The sequence below is a fragment of the Buceros rhinoceros genome, unplaced genomic scaffold, assembly GCF_000710305.1.
Source record: "Buceros rhinoceros silvestris isolate BGI_N320 unplaced genomic scaffold, ASM71030v1 scaffold11922, whole genome shotgun sequence".
NCBI classification, from domain to species: domain Eukaryota; kingdom Metazoa; phylum Chordata; class Aves; order Bucerotiformes; family Bucerotidae; genus Buceros; species Buceros rhinoceros.
The window spans coordinates 3,180-18,296 of NW_010400714.1; the positions used below are offsets into that span (position 1 = coordinate 3,180).

At 40.8% G+C, this 15,117-nt stretch overlaps 1 protein-coding gene across 1 annotated transcript in view; it reads left to right on the forward strand.

The window, feature by feature from the left end:
* The first annotated feature begins 2,125 nt into the window (after positions 1-2,125).
* The window catches only part of LGMN (legumain), a 20,563-nt gene continuing 7,571 nt past the window's right edge, over positions 2,126-15,117 (forward strand). The window contains exons 1-5 of the mRNA XM_010131992.1: positions 2,126-2,298; positions 10,487-10,584; positions 11,434-11,515; positions 12,021-12,106; positions 14,663-14,738. Of these exons, the coding sequence (XP_010130294.1) occupies positions 2,161-2,298; positions 10,487-10,584; positions 11,434-11,515; positions 12,021-12,106; positions 14,663-14,738 (480 nt within the window). The 5' untranslated portion in view covers positions 2,126-2,160. The remainder of the gene's footprint in view (positions 2,299-10,486; positions 10,585-11,433; positions 11,516-12,020; positions 12,107-14,662; positions 14,739-15,117) is intronic.

Genomic DNA, 15,117 nt, shown 5'->3' on the forward strand with positions numbered 1-15,117 from the left:
CTTGGCCCATGGAATATTGTGGCACTTTATGAAAGTTTTAAAGAACTTAATCTGAATCTTAGCTGTGCTGTAGGCGACAGAATAGGCAGATTTGTGGATGCTGTGAACACAGTGTATCTTCAACCCAGTCATCAGTATGTTATTTGTCTTAATCATCTGAAGAAGTGACAAGACGGACAAGGCAGAGTTGCCATAAAAAGCCACTCTTTGACAAGAATTTACAATTCCAGTTCAACATGAGAGACTGTAACTGTCTATCAAATTGCAGAAAAATTCTGCTTATTCCTTCATATCCACTTAACTGCTGAAGTAGCTGGTAATTCAACAGACTCTATGTTTTAAAGTTATAATGTATTGTTCTCATTCCCACATTTCATGCTTGTGGGCGTGACAGGGGTGGCTTATTCCTGAAAGGTAAGTTTCCTAGATTCAAGTGAGTTTTCGGAAGAAGTGGTATCCTAGCATTTTTCTGTTTTGTTCTGGAGTTTTTCAGTATGATAACAGCTCTTCTTATAGGAGCTCATATGCTAACATTTAGTAACTTTAAGTTACTTTACTTTGTGCTACCTCCACTGAAAAGAAAAATAAAACACTTCCAAAAATATCTAGGTACTGTATTTTCCATACTACTGTCTGCAAGACTTAATCTCAAGACCAGTAGATCCAGTAGTGCCAGTATTGGAAAGACTCATACTACATGTTACGTTAGCAGTCTTCAATGAACACAGCTGCTTTGGAGGTGAGCTGGCTACTTCTCTGTTTCAGCCTCCTTTGAGTGGCTGCAGATGGATGGTTTTGAGTCTGGGAAACAGAGACGGACTTAGATACTGTTCCGTTATTTGGCTTACTGTCAGCTTTGACATGGTGCCTTGTGCCTGTGTTGTGTGGCTCGGCAGGGTCCAGCTTTTACTCCAGAGAAAACCATGCTGAAGTAGATTACTCAGCCTCTTACTACTACAGTGCCTCTTCCATACATAGCAGCAATGATCAACCTCCGGAATCTCTTTTTTTTTTTTTTTGTAGGTAGGCCAGTGTAATATCCCGTCTGTGCATGTGCCGAGAGCTTGCAGTTGCTTTATGAGTTACACAGTGGATGCAGCAGACCTGAGACTGTGACCAACATGCTTGACCTACCTCCCCTCGCCAAGAGAAAAATGCCAAGAAGCAAACCTTTGTTTAGACAGGGCCACGTTGTTTGCTTTTAGAGCAATCACATTATCAGGCAATCGGGGTGCTCAGGAAGTTTGCTAGTGGAGCCAGTACTTCTCCTCCTCTCAGAAAGGTAGAAAGAGCCATTTCTACATGGACTCAGACCTCCTCTCTGGACCTGCTTTTCTGATTTGACATCCGCAGGCTCAAACCCCATTCTCTCGCTCTGCGCCTTTTGCAAACACTTAACCATTGTGCAAAAGAGACGAAAATGCTGCTCTTTCATGTGGTACTGGTTCACATTTGCTCTCCGTGAACATAACAAGTTGCACAAACAGCTTGAGGCTCTCTCAGTCTGCACTTCCCCCCAGCCTCAGCACTTCAGGCAGTGTCTGGTGCAGAACAGCCGACACGGCCTCTCTCCACCCTCTCTGGTTCGGGAGCACAGAGAGCTCTTGTGACTTAGAACTTTCAGTGCTCAAGCAATTCTCCATGTCTTTGCCTCCTTGTGCCTACCTCACCTGGAGTTTGACTCGGTAATAATGGGCTAATTGCCGGAGTGAAAACCAGGGAACTGCATAAGCAGAGGCCAAGAGAATAGTATTAATCTGGAAAAGTTTTATTTGAGAAATGCTTGATAGAGATACTTGCTCTGTGTTTGAGGCTTATTCATTACAAGCTATTATGGAACAAAACAACCAGAGGGAACTGAAAGACTTGGTTGTCCTATTCAGAATTGCTTTCAGTCGGATTTAGAAGCTCACAGAAAACTCTTGTAACTAGTAGCAGCTTGGTGCGAGAGGAAGATACAACCAGAAATTGTAGTATGGGTTGGATGGTCTGTAAACCACAAGAAAACCCCACAAGTGAGAAAACCTGCTAGTTCTAATACCACTATTTTTTGTTTTGCGCTTGTTTTATTTTTGACCCATGATTTCTGATCTACTTCTCTCGAACTTCTTCATTAGGGATTTTTTTTTCTCCCATTTGTGGAGTAAATAAAGAAGAGAGATGATATTGAAAGCAGTTGTGCTGCTGGGGTGTGCTTTGGGCGTCAGCACATTCCCCATGGAAGAACCTGAAGATGGAGGCAAGCACTGGGTGGTGATTGTTGCAGGATCGAACGGCTGGTACAACTATCGACACCAGGTAAGAACTACTGGTCCTGCATGTTGATGATGGCTGTGTTCCAAAAAATGCCTGCTCTGCGACTCCTGGGGAGATGATAGCTGCCTAGACTAGTTCAGCTATTCTGTCATTTGGGCAAGTGATTCTAGTTCTAGACTTCCAGGAGTGTGTGAACTATTCAAAACGAAAAGCAACAAGATTCACTCAGAGCCTGGTCTTAGTTCTTGTTATTCTCACCCCAAGGATTCCTCTTCAATGCTCCTTTTACTGTTTAATATTTTTTCTTACTGTATGACTTGTCCAGTCTCCATGTTTTTAAAATCTGTCCTAAGCAGAAGGAGCAGCATTCTTCTAGTCACACTTCTGCATCCTGGGAGATCCTGTATCATTTAGGCTAAATACTCTATTGCTGGGCTAGAGGATCTGACAACAGCTTGCAGGTTAACAAATGGTGTCTAGAATTAAACCTCGTTTTGAGACACGTGCATGTTTCTTTCCATTTATTTTCCTCTTTTCCTCGTGTTATGAAAAAGCTCCCTTTCTTCTCTTTGGCTAAAAAAAATCTGCAAAGGCTGCAAATGCACAGTTTGTGTTGGTGGGGTGAAGGACGTTCAGAAGGGAGTTCTTTTTAACCTGTATGAGTTTGCTTGCTGTGTTCAACAGCATGAACTCAGAGTTGTGTTGGCACAATAAGGATACAATTCACTGGGATGCAGGGGTCAGGGTGAATGGCAGAAAGAGGAGAAAGTGGAAAAGGAGCTCCTGAGTTTGACACCACGCTCAAAGCCAGTGCATGGTGGAATTGTGGTCTGAGTGCGATGTCGGGATGGACAGGATTAAGTCCAAGTGATGTAACTCTGATTAAGTTCAAGACTTGTAGTCAGGAGACTACGGCAGTTTTTCCCTTTGGGGAACTGTTGGGCCATCCCTTAAACAGATCAAATCTACACATGAACACAGCCTTTGCTCTAAACCTGGAACTACCTCTTTCTTTGCTGGAGAACAGGGTCCATTTAATTCTGATTTGCGTATACATTTGTATGTTTCTAAATGTTCAAAAAACAGTTCACTAGACTATAATTGGTTAAGGTGAACTCAACGGAGACAAACGCTAGTGTGGAAAACCAACATTTTGAAAGCTAAACTGTGTTAAATGTACTTGGTACAGCTGATTTGCTGAACACTGAAACTTTTTCGGTATTTACTATTTTTAATGTAACTGCCTATAAAATCTAGAGAGCCTTTGTCCTCTCTATTTGTGTTGGCTGAGGAAGAAATGAGCCTTCCATGTGTTGGGCTCACTGGCTTTTACATTAATGTTTCTCCTCCCCCTCAGCTCACAGTCAATTTGTAATTTTCAGTGCAGTGATGAGCTTAGAACTAAATGAACCAGACTTGCAGCCTTGTCGAATCTGAAGAACCTGTTACTGGCAAATGCTAGCTCACCACTTTGACAAACTGGATTTAGGGATTTTGCCAGCTCCTTGCACTGAGGCTGTCACCCGATAACCATAATTGAAATATTACAGCCTTAATGTAAACTATTCCTATTTCAAATTGAATCTTTAAAAAGATAATTTTTTAAAGTTGAAATTGGAAAATAAGTATTAAAATATTAGTGTCGTACTTGATTACTGCCTCCCCTAGGGTGTCTAAATATAATTACTGAGGTGTGCTCTGGTTGTTGGTATTGCTGTATAACCAGTCTCGCTGGCTCCCTTTCACTCTAGGAGGAGTTGATACCGCAACATTCATTCTTTAAATAAAACTACATTTTTGAACTATAGCTCGTGAGAATTCCTTTTCTAAGTTGTCCAAACAGTCTTTAACCTTTCTGTCAGTGAGTCTTCAATGGCAAGTATATCTGCCAGGTATAATGGAATTATGAAGAACACAAGATGCAACACTTACATATTTGTGTCCAACAATTAGTCCTCTGAACATGCCAGTTTCACAGATGCAGATTAACTTTTGGTCATGCTTTTCAGACAGTTATTAAGTAATTGCTTTTCAAGGTTAGAAAAGGGAGAACAGGATTTCTTTAGAGGCCTCCATTTTCAGGTTAAAGTCAATGAACAATGCAAAATACCTGCAATGTCAGATTGTTCTGAGTTTCAATCATAGAAACTTCTGTATTTTAACTTCCTCTGCTGCTTGTTTCAGGTACAGTATTAACATTTGGGGAAAAAAGAGAATTAGAACACTAATAATCAAAGTCATGAAATCAGCATCAGAAAATAAGAGTCTCTGTGAAGGATCCTTCAGAATGGGGTAAGCTCCTGCTTGCTTACCTGTCCTGGTGAGATTCTGTGCCTCAGAATTCCCAGAAGATGCAGCACATCAGCAGCCTGTGCTGCCTGTGTCCAATCTGCAGGGCCTGCCAGGAGTTGAGCGACTGTAGTGAGAGGGCATGCTGTGAGACTGACCCTAGTCAGTCATGGAAAATACACTGTGTGTGTGCCATGGTGCACAACCCAGAGAAGGGTTCCTTGGGTAGCAAAACATTGGAGAAGTCTGTTCCCAGAAAAGCTGGCTGAACCATAGACTTTCAGGGGAGTTACAGAGAGGAGGAAGGATGCTACAGATTTTTTTGGAGAGGTTATGCAGACTGATCACCATGTCTTTGCATGTGTTAGTGCTCCCTATCTTCCAGTGGTGGAAGCAAAAGCAATGTCAAGTACGTAGGTCATTCCAAAAGTAATGCCTCCTATGTATGTCCGTGGAAACTAGAACAGCTACAAAAAGCACAGTAACACTGTTTGACAGAGCAAAATCTCAGTTACCAAACACTGGGTTTTGACACAGTCCCCACCACTGGCTGTGCATTTTCACCAGTGATGAACAAGAGCCTGCGTGCTGTGCTTGTAGGAAAAAAAAAAAAAAATCTGCCCCAGCAGAGGTGACCCACGGTTGCTGTCGCCAATACTGGAAAATGCCACCCACTGCCCCACTGTGTGTGCTGACACCCACTGCTTGGTCTCTGTAAACATTCAGCAGCGTCAATGACTGTCAGTGGGAGCAATGTTTTCCTCATGGAGGAATTCATTTACACCCCTTTGCTTCATACGCACCCCCGTATCAGACCCCATGTTGTCAGACTGCCCCTCTGCTGCCGTCTGTCACACGGCGACTGAATCAGCTGGAATACTGGTGGGAAGGTTCAACCTCTACTGCCAGACCACCAACATCTGCCTCTGACGATGTGGGCCAACGTCATAAAATAGGAGATGTGACTTTTGGAGCGATCCTTGTATTTAAAATTATTTGCTCAAGTCACTTGTGGTGGAATCAGGAATAGGACTTGGACTTCAAGTTCTGTGCTTCATCCTTCATGAAAGTCATTCCATAGTGAACACATGCAGAAACCCATGTTATTTAGGTAGAATAGTACCTGTACTGTCAGAAAGCAAAGCAATGCTCCACAATTACAGATGTGTGTAATTCTTTGCTTTCCAAGGGAGAAACTGCGGCAGGAAATAGGTTGTACTCTAATTCACTTTCTTTTTGCCATCACCTTTCTTCCTCAGTACTTCTCTGATCTAGCCTGTGTACAAGTGGCTTTGTAGATATGAGTGTTCCTGTTAGAGGTTACTCAGTGCAACTTTTTTTATTACCGGACTGGTTGCTATTCCCTGCAGCAACTAAGTCCTCATAATATTCCTTTGTAATTTGAGACCTCAGCAAACATGTCTCAGGGTTTCAGTTGCTCAGCTGAGCTGTTCAGAGTCGCATGTTTGTGTTACATTTATATTTTGTGAGCTCCAGTTGTTTTGCATACTCTCTGCACGCAACTCAGTCAAAATATATTCTCTTGCCTTCCGCAATAGTTATCCGATGGCAGGATGCGTTCATCTGACTAAACAAACCTAAAAGGTGGAGAAGACTACTACACCTTTACAAATGTCTCTAATTTCATACGTTAAACTTTGTGGGGAAAATAGTCCATCATTGTATGCTGTGCAGACGCCAAGAACAGTAAGTTTGTAAAGACTGTGCAGACCCTGTAAATGCCGAGTTTGCACCTGTAACCTCACGGAATCTGAAACTCCTTCTAAGACTTGTGATTCAGCTGTCAGTGGTCAGGATCCACTATCAGTGGGGCAAACCGCAAGTGTAGACAAGATAAGGGAAAAACCACTCTTGTGTACTTATCTGAGTGGGATTCACACCTTGCAGGCACTGGTTTCCTTTGATGGCTGAACTGGGACTGTTCCCTGATCAGGATGAGATAAACTTGTCTTACACACTTATCTCACCAAGTTCCTAGGATAAATTTTAAGTGTTCTGAATAGTATGCAGCCCAGTGTGATAGGCTGTGTCATTACAAAGAGGGCTTCTCTACTCTTTGGTGGTTTTATTTGTATCTTAGGGGTTTTAATTAGAGCTGCTTGGCCTGTGGAAGGACTACTGATGTGCTCCTCTCTGCTCCTCAGCAGTTAATCTGACTTATATATAACAGCTTTTTTTATTACTAGACTGCCTGCTATTCCCTAAATGCAACTGAGCAACTCATAATGTATATGAGAGGAGTATGCAGGGCTTCCCATTTTCTGGGAAAGTGGCTCAGCTTTCTGCCATGCAAGACCTAGATGATACATCTCTGGAAAGCCTGGTAACATACATGAGAAAATACAGCACTAAATGCTACAGGCAGATTTGGAGAATGAACCAACAAACTAGTTGTCCTTAAAATAAATAGAATTTTGTATATATTTCTGTCTCTCCTGAGAGATAATCCTACCAGCTAACTGAAACCTAAAGCTGGCTTCACAAATGGATCAGAAAGAGACAGACCAGTAATTTCTGGATACTCAAAAAGATCCAGTCAGTGGAAAACCCTGATGCAAAACACAGTCTTACTAAAGGTGGAGTACACACTTGAGGAGAAAAATAGCTGAAAAACTCTGGCAGAATTGAAATGCTGAAAATAAAAACATTTGAATTTGCATATATGGGTCTGTTCTCAGTTGTGGTTTTCAGTCTTAGGCTTACTGAGCTTTATGGGCCAGGGGCTGTATTTACTCAGGGTTTTGGGCACTACCAACCAGAGCAGTATCTTATTGCAGGACAATTCTCCAGTCTTGCTGGTAACAGACATTAAGGATGCCTTGGCTTACTTGGCCTCAATTACAAATTTGTAAGCACTGCAAGAAAATGTTATCTGAAGCTGTGACCCTAGTGGTCATAAGACCAGAAGTAACCAATATCATAGAAGTCTAAGCTTTTCCCTTTAGGAACTATTTATGCATGCATGTGTCATAAACCAACTTGATTTTTCCAAAAATCCCCCTCACCCCAAGCAGTCTACTTGAAAGATGTGTCACTCAGATGTGTAAACAGCTGTATGGCAGAGGAAAGCTGGTGTGGATTTTGTTTTTCCCTTTTAGAAGTTCGCCCAAATGTGCATTTTGGGAAACAAAATGCCTGTCCGAGGAAGACACAAGAATTCCACCTCTGATCCCCATGCTTTCAGAATTTAGCAGTTAATTATTTAAGCAGATTTAAGCATAGATCTTCCATAGGAATTTGCTGATGTAGTAACAGGTTTAGACTTCCCTGGGGGTGAAAGGTCTGAACCATGCTGTTATTGGTGTCCATTCTGGAGCTGGCATGTGAGGTCAGTGGTGCAGTAGCTGCTGTACAGTTACACCTCCTCCTCTTCAATTCTTCTGTGCAGGGCAGCTGCTACCCAACCCCCATCATGGCCCCAAAAGCCTGATTCGCATTTAGTGGTGATTTATCCAGTAAATGTTCATTGCATTCATTTCACGTACTAAACCAACAAGAATAATACCAGCAAGAGGCCTGAAAGAATATTAGTTGTCTCTTTTAAGGTTGTTTACAGGTACAGATATGACAGAAACATTTGTGGGAGAAAGAAGGCTCAAATAGCAGTATTTGAGAGGCAGTTACACGTCAACAGGAAATACTCTAGGCTCACGTATGCCTCCCTACTCTAGCAGCAAACTGTTTCTATTCTGATGTTACAGAGGTTTGGGTTTTTTATGTGTATGGAGGGAATGTGTATGGGAGCATATGATCGACATCAAAGGTAGCTAGTCAGGACAACTAATTCTGTGCAAGAAAACACCAACTGTTTAGTCAGAACTGTCCTACTTTAGCCAGTGGAGTTCTAGCAGCAAAACATGTTTTTGCTGCTCTACCATATGTTGGTGACATCATTATGCTACCAGCAGGTACAGTTCTCTTTGCAAAAACCGTAAAAAGCTGGGACAGTCCCCAACTGGACGTAAGTTCAGGCTGAGGGGCATTGATTATGATCTGTTTCCCTCCACGCTAGGTAATTTAACCCGTTTAAATTTACCACCAGTGTCTACTTGACTAAGACAGGACATAGAGAGCAAACTGAATCAGAAGGAAGAAGAGAGGAGCCGGTAATAAAGTGTTACCGGTAACAAAGCCAGTAATAAGTGTTTCCAAAGCTTAACTAATTTGTGGTACTGTGGTATTAATTAAGAACACCTCTGAAGTCCCTACTGGCCAGCCACATGTCCATGGGAGCACGGACACTTGCTGGTTGAATATGTTGATGCTGTATCACTATAGCATGCCTAAGCATTTCTGTGTGTTGCCAGCCTATAACTGTTCCCGTCAGCTTTATGGAAGCATATTATGTCTTGAGAGTGAAAGAGGATCTATGATCTACTCATGAGTTAGTCAGGAGCCCTGATTAGTGCTTCTATTTCTGCTTGGGTTGCTTCTGAAAATCAAACATATGTTTAGTCAAATGTGCACTCTGCTGTTTCATGTTATATGTGATGCCTTTGTAACTGTTTAACCTCTACCTTTTGACTTGTTGAGGCAGCAGCTGGTATTATGAGATACAAGGAAATGACTGGAATAGGTGGAAGAGAACACAGGCTGACCTGTGTAGTAGGAAATGGAACTGCTTTTAGTAAGGATAATTTAATGTTCAGGGTTAGTCATGTGAAGAGATTTTTCTGTGAGAGTTCATTAGCATTGAATGTGACTCACCCCTCCCAGAATCTTGCACTACTACCCCTTCTTTTCAGCTTTGGCTATACTTAGAAGACCAAAGATTGTAAAGTGACAGGATTTGACAGAGTCCTTTCAGTTAGTCCAAATCACTAATAAGGATGACTCCTAAGACATCTGAACTTACCTAGGTTCACTTAAACCACATCCGTTTGGTTTACAAACCAGCAAATTAGATTAGTTCAAGAGAAGTAAGCTTTAAAACTTTCTTCTTGCCTGCATTTGGAGTTTGCATTTGTTAGATGAGATTTCTTCCATTAAGTCTGCACAGCTTTTTCTAGGATGTGGTAGATTGTAGTTCTAAAGTTTAGGAATAGTTAATATCCCACCAGGTCATTCACAGACTGCAAGTCTAAAAAGAAGGTAGTTATTTGGGCTGGCGTTACTAATAATTTGGCATTCCGGTAGAGGTTTGCATTTACTGTATATCGATTTGATGAGTATTGTTATTTTTCCATCATGGGAAGATGTTTCTGTAAAGAAAATCTGGTTATTCTTATCCTGTACAAGTTGGGAAAAGAGGCTGAATAGAAATTCTGCAATTTTGTTCTACACTGAAATCTGTTTTCTTGCCCTGAAGGTGCTTCAGTGTTACTCTACAAGAAATATGTAATTAATAAGGAAATATTCCTTATCCAAAATTCTCATCTAGTAAAACGAAAATTAATAAAATCTTTGCAGGGTTGCCATTGGTAAAATATACTTGCTTAAGCCAGGAACAGTCTTTGATGCTTCATCATGCAGGCTTGGCACAGAACTAATTGAAACTGATGGAAATCCAACTCTTCTCCTTGGCACACTCTGGATTTGTCTGTCAATTCATAGGTTTTCATTTAAATTTTCTCACAGAACGCAGAACATCGCTGAGAAGCTTTTGTTAAACTTTTTTATCTGCACCAAGTCTGAAGTAACTTCTAGTCTCTGTTCAAATAAGAAATAAAAATAGGTAAATGAGAGAGATAGATTTGAATCATGGTCTCTGTTATTAGTGCAACTGCTCCTGGTTAGAGTAAGACATTGAGTTTTGGTTTAAGCTGTGCATTTCAGCCCTCTAGCAACCCTCAATCTCTTATATTTGATTTCAGTTACTTTTGGACAGTGGTCTGCTTTTAGGCCTGCAAAGCTATTTTTCTTCTGGTATCAAAGGTAAAATCTCTGCTAAAGCTATTAACAAAAATTTGTTTAATTTCAGGCAGATGTGTGCCATGCATACCAGATTGTACACCGCAATGGAATTCCAGATGAACAGATTATTGTCATGATGTATGATGACATTGCTGATAATGAAGAGTAAGTGATGAACCTGCACTGGTCACAAACTATACGGTTACTACAAACATGCCATGGTCACCACTGTGTGTTGAGTTCGTAGTAGTTTTGTAAGAAAACTTTTAAAACCACTTGTGATACGTGTAGAGACATTTTATCCATCAGCACAATAATTCTCCTTTGAAATGTACTCATGAGCTTTCTAAGCCTTACTCCGCAACTTGGCATCAGTTGTGGCACTGAGGGCTGCAGAGCTTCGTTGTTATGAGAATAAGTGATCTTAACCCCCAGGCATAACAGTTTACAGCAGATAAATAGCCTAAACCCACAAAATAGTGAAACTCTGCATATGACTTGCAGGGCTTTTTTGAGAGGACATTGTCAGATGAGTTCCCAGAAGGTATGCTCAACAAAGAAGCGTACATGCCCCATTCTTGGTGACTGTCTAGAGTGTATCATTGCTTTCTGTATGAAACAGTTGAGTTATACAGCCTCTAATTCTGAGACAACTTCATCAGAAATCAATGAACTTCACATGCACAGCAGCACTGGGAGCAAAGACAAGAGGGAACTAAAGGCAAGAGTCAAAGTAGAGAGATGGTAGTATAAGAGACTACTCCTCTACATCTTTAGGTTAATTTACGTGATCTGAGGTGGGTACTTGAAGGTTCTCTGAGGATAAGGACACATGAGGTGAGCATGTGTAACTGACTGAAGTGAAAGGTCATTTAATGACACATGGTGCAAGTACCCATACTCTCTCTCAGCAAGCTGGCCAGTCAGGGCAGTTTACATGGTTTCCTAGTTGCTCTGTCATCGTTATGTGGCACACGACTGATTTTTCATATTCATGTTCCATTTAACTTTCAGAAATCCAACAAAAGGCATTGTCATCAATAGACCTAATGGCACAGATGTGTATGCTGGAGTGCCCAAGGATTATACAAAGGAGGTAGGAATGAAACACCATTCCCCAGGGAAGGCTCAGCATTAGCCAGTGTTCTGAATAAATCCTTTCAGCCTGTGATTTACACTCCAAAATGCAGATAGTACAGTGCCTCCAGCTGATGCACCTGCATGGTTTGGCATGAAATTTGGTGTTCATAAAATGAATGTGTATTACAGATGATTTGAAGTGAGACAGTGGTCATAAAAATAAACCTTCACACTGGAAAAGTCTTGCATTGGTAAATGTTGTAACTCAGTCTGAAGAATAGCTGTGTAAGACTAATTGTTTCATTAAATCAGAACAGTAATCCAGACACTTGGTGATTTCATGATTCAGTGTCCGAGTTATCAGTGGCTAATAAATTGTGTAATGACAGATTGAAAAAGATGGCCAGCTAGACTTGCCATCCGTGCATGGATTCCGACTTTCAGAAGCCATCTTCCTCAGTGAAGATTTTGTTGGGGGTTTTTTATGATCACATTTAACTTTATTCTTCTTAAATCCTTAGGATGTTACTCCAAAGAATTTCCTTGCTATTCTCAGAGGAGATGCAGAAGCAATGAAGGGAGTGGGATCAGGAAAAGTATTGAAAAGGTAAGAGAAGTTTAATTCAGAAAATAATTGCATGTCTAGCTGTATATTTGCATTTATTTCAACAAAAGAAGGGGATAATTTAGAGCAATTTGAGAATCCAGCAAGACTATTAATGGCAACTCCAGGTCATTCACATTAGAAATACAGTGGTTCTGGTTTCTTAGACTATCCAGCACCCAAAAACAACTGCTCGTATTTGACTGATATGGAGTCCAGTATAGATTAAGGTATAAAAACTATGTTAAAACGTATTAAGGTCTTTGTAATTTAGACTGTTGTCTTTTGCAAGAATGGATATTCAAAGAGAGTTTTATTAAGGTTTGGAGACCTCCAGAAAGCGTTTGCTAAGGCTTGGCTTAATGTCCATGAACGGTTGTATTAGCCTCCTGAAGTGGTGAGACTTAGCAGTCAGTGGCAGAGGGACAGAGATAGCCTGAACAGTTCATCAGATGGAAGAATTGCACGTCTGGTCCCAGCCTCGGTCTTTGTGGCAGGTGTAAGGTTGTCATGTAAGGCTTTGAATGTAATGAAATGGACTTGTGGTTTATATTTAATGCAAAAAAATCTTTGCTGCTGAAAAAGTAGTAGAAGCAGTTAACCTTGTAATTGATGTATTATGCTTAAGGTATTAGTAAACTAAGTTACACAAATGATTGTAAGCTTGGCAATATTCTGCATGAACAATAGTAAATTGTAGACTGGCTAAACAGTATGTAAGATCTGTAATTAATGGGTGTAGTTTATAAAGCTTATATGATTTAGAAGATTCAAGAATAGAAGCAATATATTGGAGGGCCTAGTGAAAAGACCTCTTGTCAGATACCTGCTGTCAGTTAGTCATCTTGCTCCTACAGAGTCTGCGATATGAAAGTATGATGCCTGTTTACTAAAGTGTGTTATATTTCTCACTCTGTACTGCTGGTAAAGAGTGGTATCATATTTTTCTATATACAGTATTTCCTGTAAAGCCGTTACGAATTTATATTTGACCACTTAGAAGAACTAACTATTTGAAGAAAAATTATGTAAGTGTCTATCTTCGTCTGACAGGTTAATTTTAGAGACAAAGCAATGAAATGGAAGAGAATAATTCTTCCCTGGCACTGAGGAGAAAAAAAAAATGAAGGAGCAGGACAGTAGTCAAATAAGCTATTGCTCTCAACTGTTTAAATTTCATCTTCAAAAGCTGAGATAGAAAATTACATATGGAAGGCATATAGGCAAAAAGTTAATAAATTGCTGTACAGTTACTAGATTGTTCTCTTCTAGTAGCTGGAATGAGTCAAGATGTGACTATAAAGCATTTTTTGTTAAAAATAGTATTTCAGAGAACACCTCACCTGTGAAAGCTTGATATTACAAGTCAAATAAGGGAGTGGCTATGTAGAGGTCCAAAGATTCTTAGCTACTCAAAAAGACAACTTGAACCCACATATAAAAGTCTTATTTATATTTCACAATGGTCAGTTTTTTTGCACTTACGGTCAAGCGTGTGAACCAGAAAAATAACACCGAGCCCTTCATTGTTAGATTCTGTTATGTGAATTTCCAGGTGGCCTGACCTCTGTTACTGGGTGGAACAAGAACTGTTATTCCCTGCCCAAAAGGCTTCTAGATTGTCTTCCGGGCTGTTCCCTAACCAGCGGGTTATCAGCCAGGCAGAAGGCTGGACGATGTCCTCTTGCTGCTGCAGTCACACCTCTGCAGTCAGGAAAGAGCAAGAGCAAATATGGATTTCTGGACCACTAATACAGGGGAAAAGAAGAGGCCTTGCGGACTCCTTCCAATCCGTTTGCAGTATTTTATTGTTACTGAATACAGTTTAAAAGCAAAATCCCTCTGCAGATCTGTCTGTTAAGGCAAGACCTTAGTACCATCCAAACATGATCTGTTCGGTTTAGAGTGCAGTAAAAATCTCTGGCAAACAGTGTACTGCACAGGCGTTAGGGAGCCAAAGCCTGTGAATGTGCAGCGCTCAGCCGACTGCAGAGCCACCTGCTGCAAATGGGTGAGTCTGAATACGCATCGGTTCTTCACGGACGCGTAGGCTGACGCTGATTTGGCTAAATACACAGATCACAACAAGGTAGTACATAAACACACCTAAGATCTTATCACAGAAGCCTTTATGGTTTAGCCCTGTGTTCTTGGAGCCTCAGTATAACTTAGTTAGAAAAGCATTCCTTTTTTACCAGACTGCTGCAAATGCCCACAGTATTACAGATTCTTCAGAAAAGCATTAAAAACCAGTGGTGCTTCTGCCGTACTTCACATGCCAACCCCGTCTGACCAGCAATCAGTTGACAGTTTGAAACGTGAAGTGTAATTGCCGAATTCCCCATGCTTGAGGGACTAGCCAGTGTCCCAGTTTTCATATGTCTTGCAGACTTACCTCCTCTTATAAGGAAAAAAATATTATCAGGAGGAGGAGGTGCTTCAGCTACGTTATTTTTAAATATTGACATGTCTTGACATTGAGAAGCAGATGATTGTTGCTGTAATGAAGATTAAGTTGGAGTGGCTAGAAAGAATTAGTTTGCAATTTTTTCGTTACAGTGGTCCCAAGGATCACGTGTTTGTTTATTTCACTGACCATGGAGCTCCAGGACTTCTGGCTTTTCCTGATGACGATGTAAGCATTTTGGGGGATTACTTTGTCATAAAAAACATCCTTTTAGTGACATACTAAAATAACAAGTAATAAATGTAAAACACGAAAATGTGTGATGCACTCCATATTGAGGCAAGAGGTACAAAAAGAGCAGTATTCTCCTCATCACCTCAGTTTGGATTTTTTCCAGTTTGAATCTGAAGCATTCAGTTGAAATTGATTTATGTCAATCAGTGTTCAGTTGGACTTTGGTGTCCAAGCAGACTGTTTCACGCAGGTGTGACTTGGCTTTCTGGTGCTCTATACTTACCATCTGGGACCATTACTTATCGTTTCCGGAATGGCAAATACTAGAACGTTGTATTTCAGAAGGGCAAAGGATATATTTAATGGGAAAGAG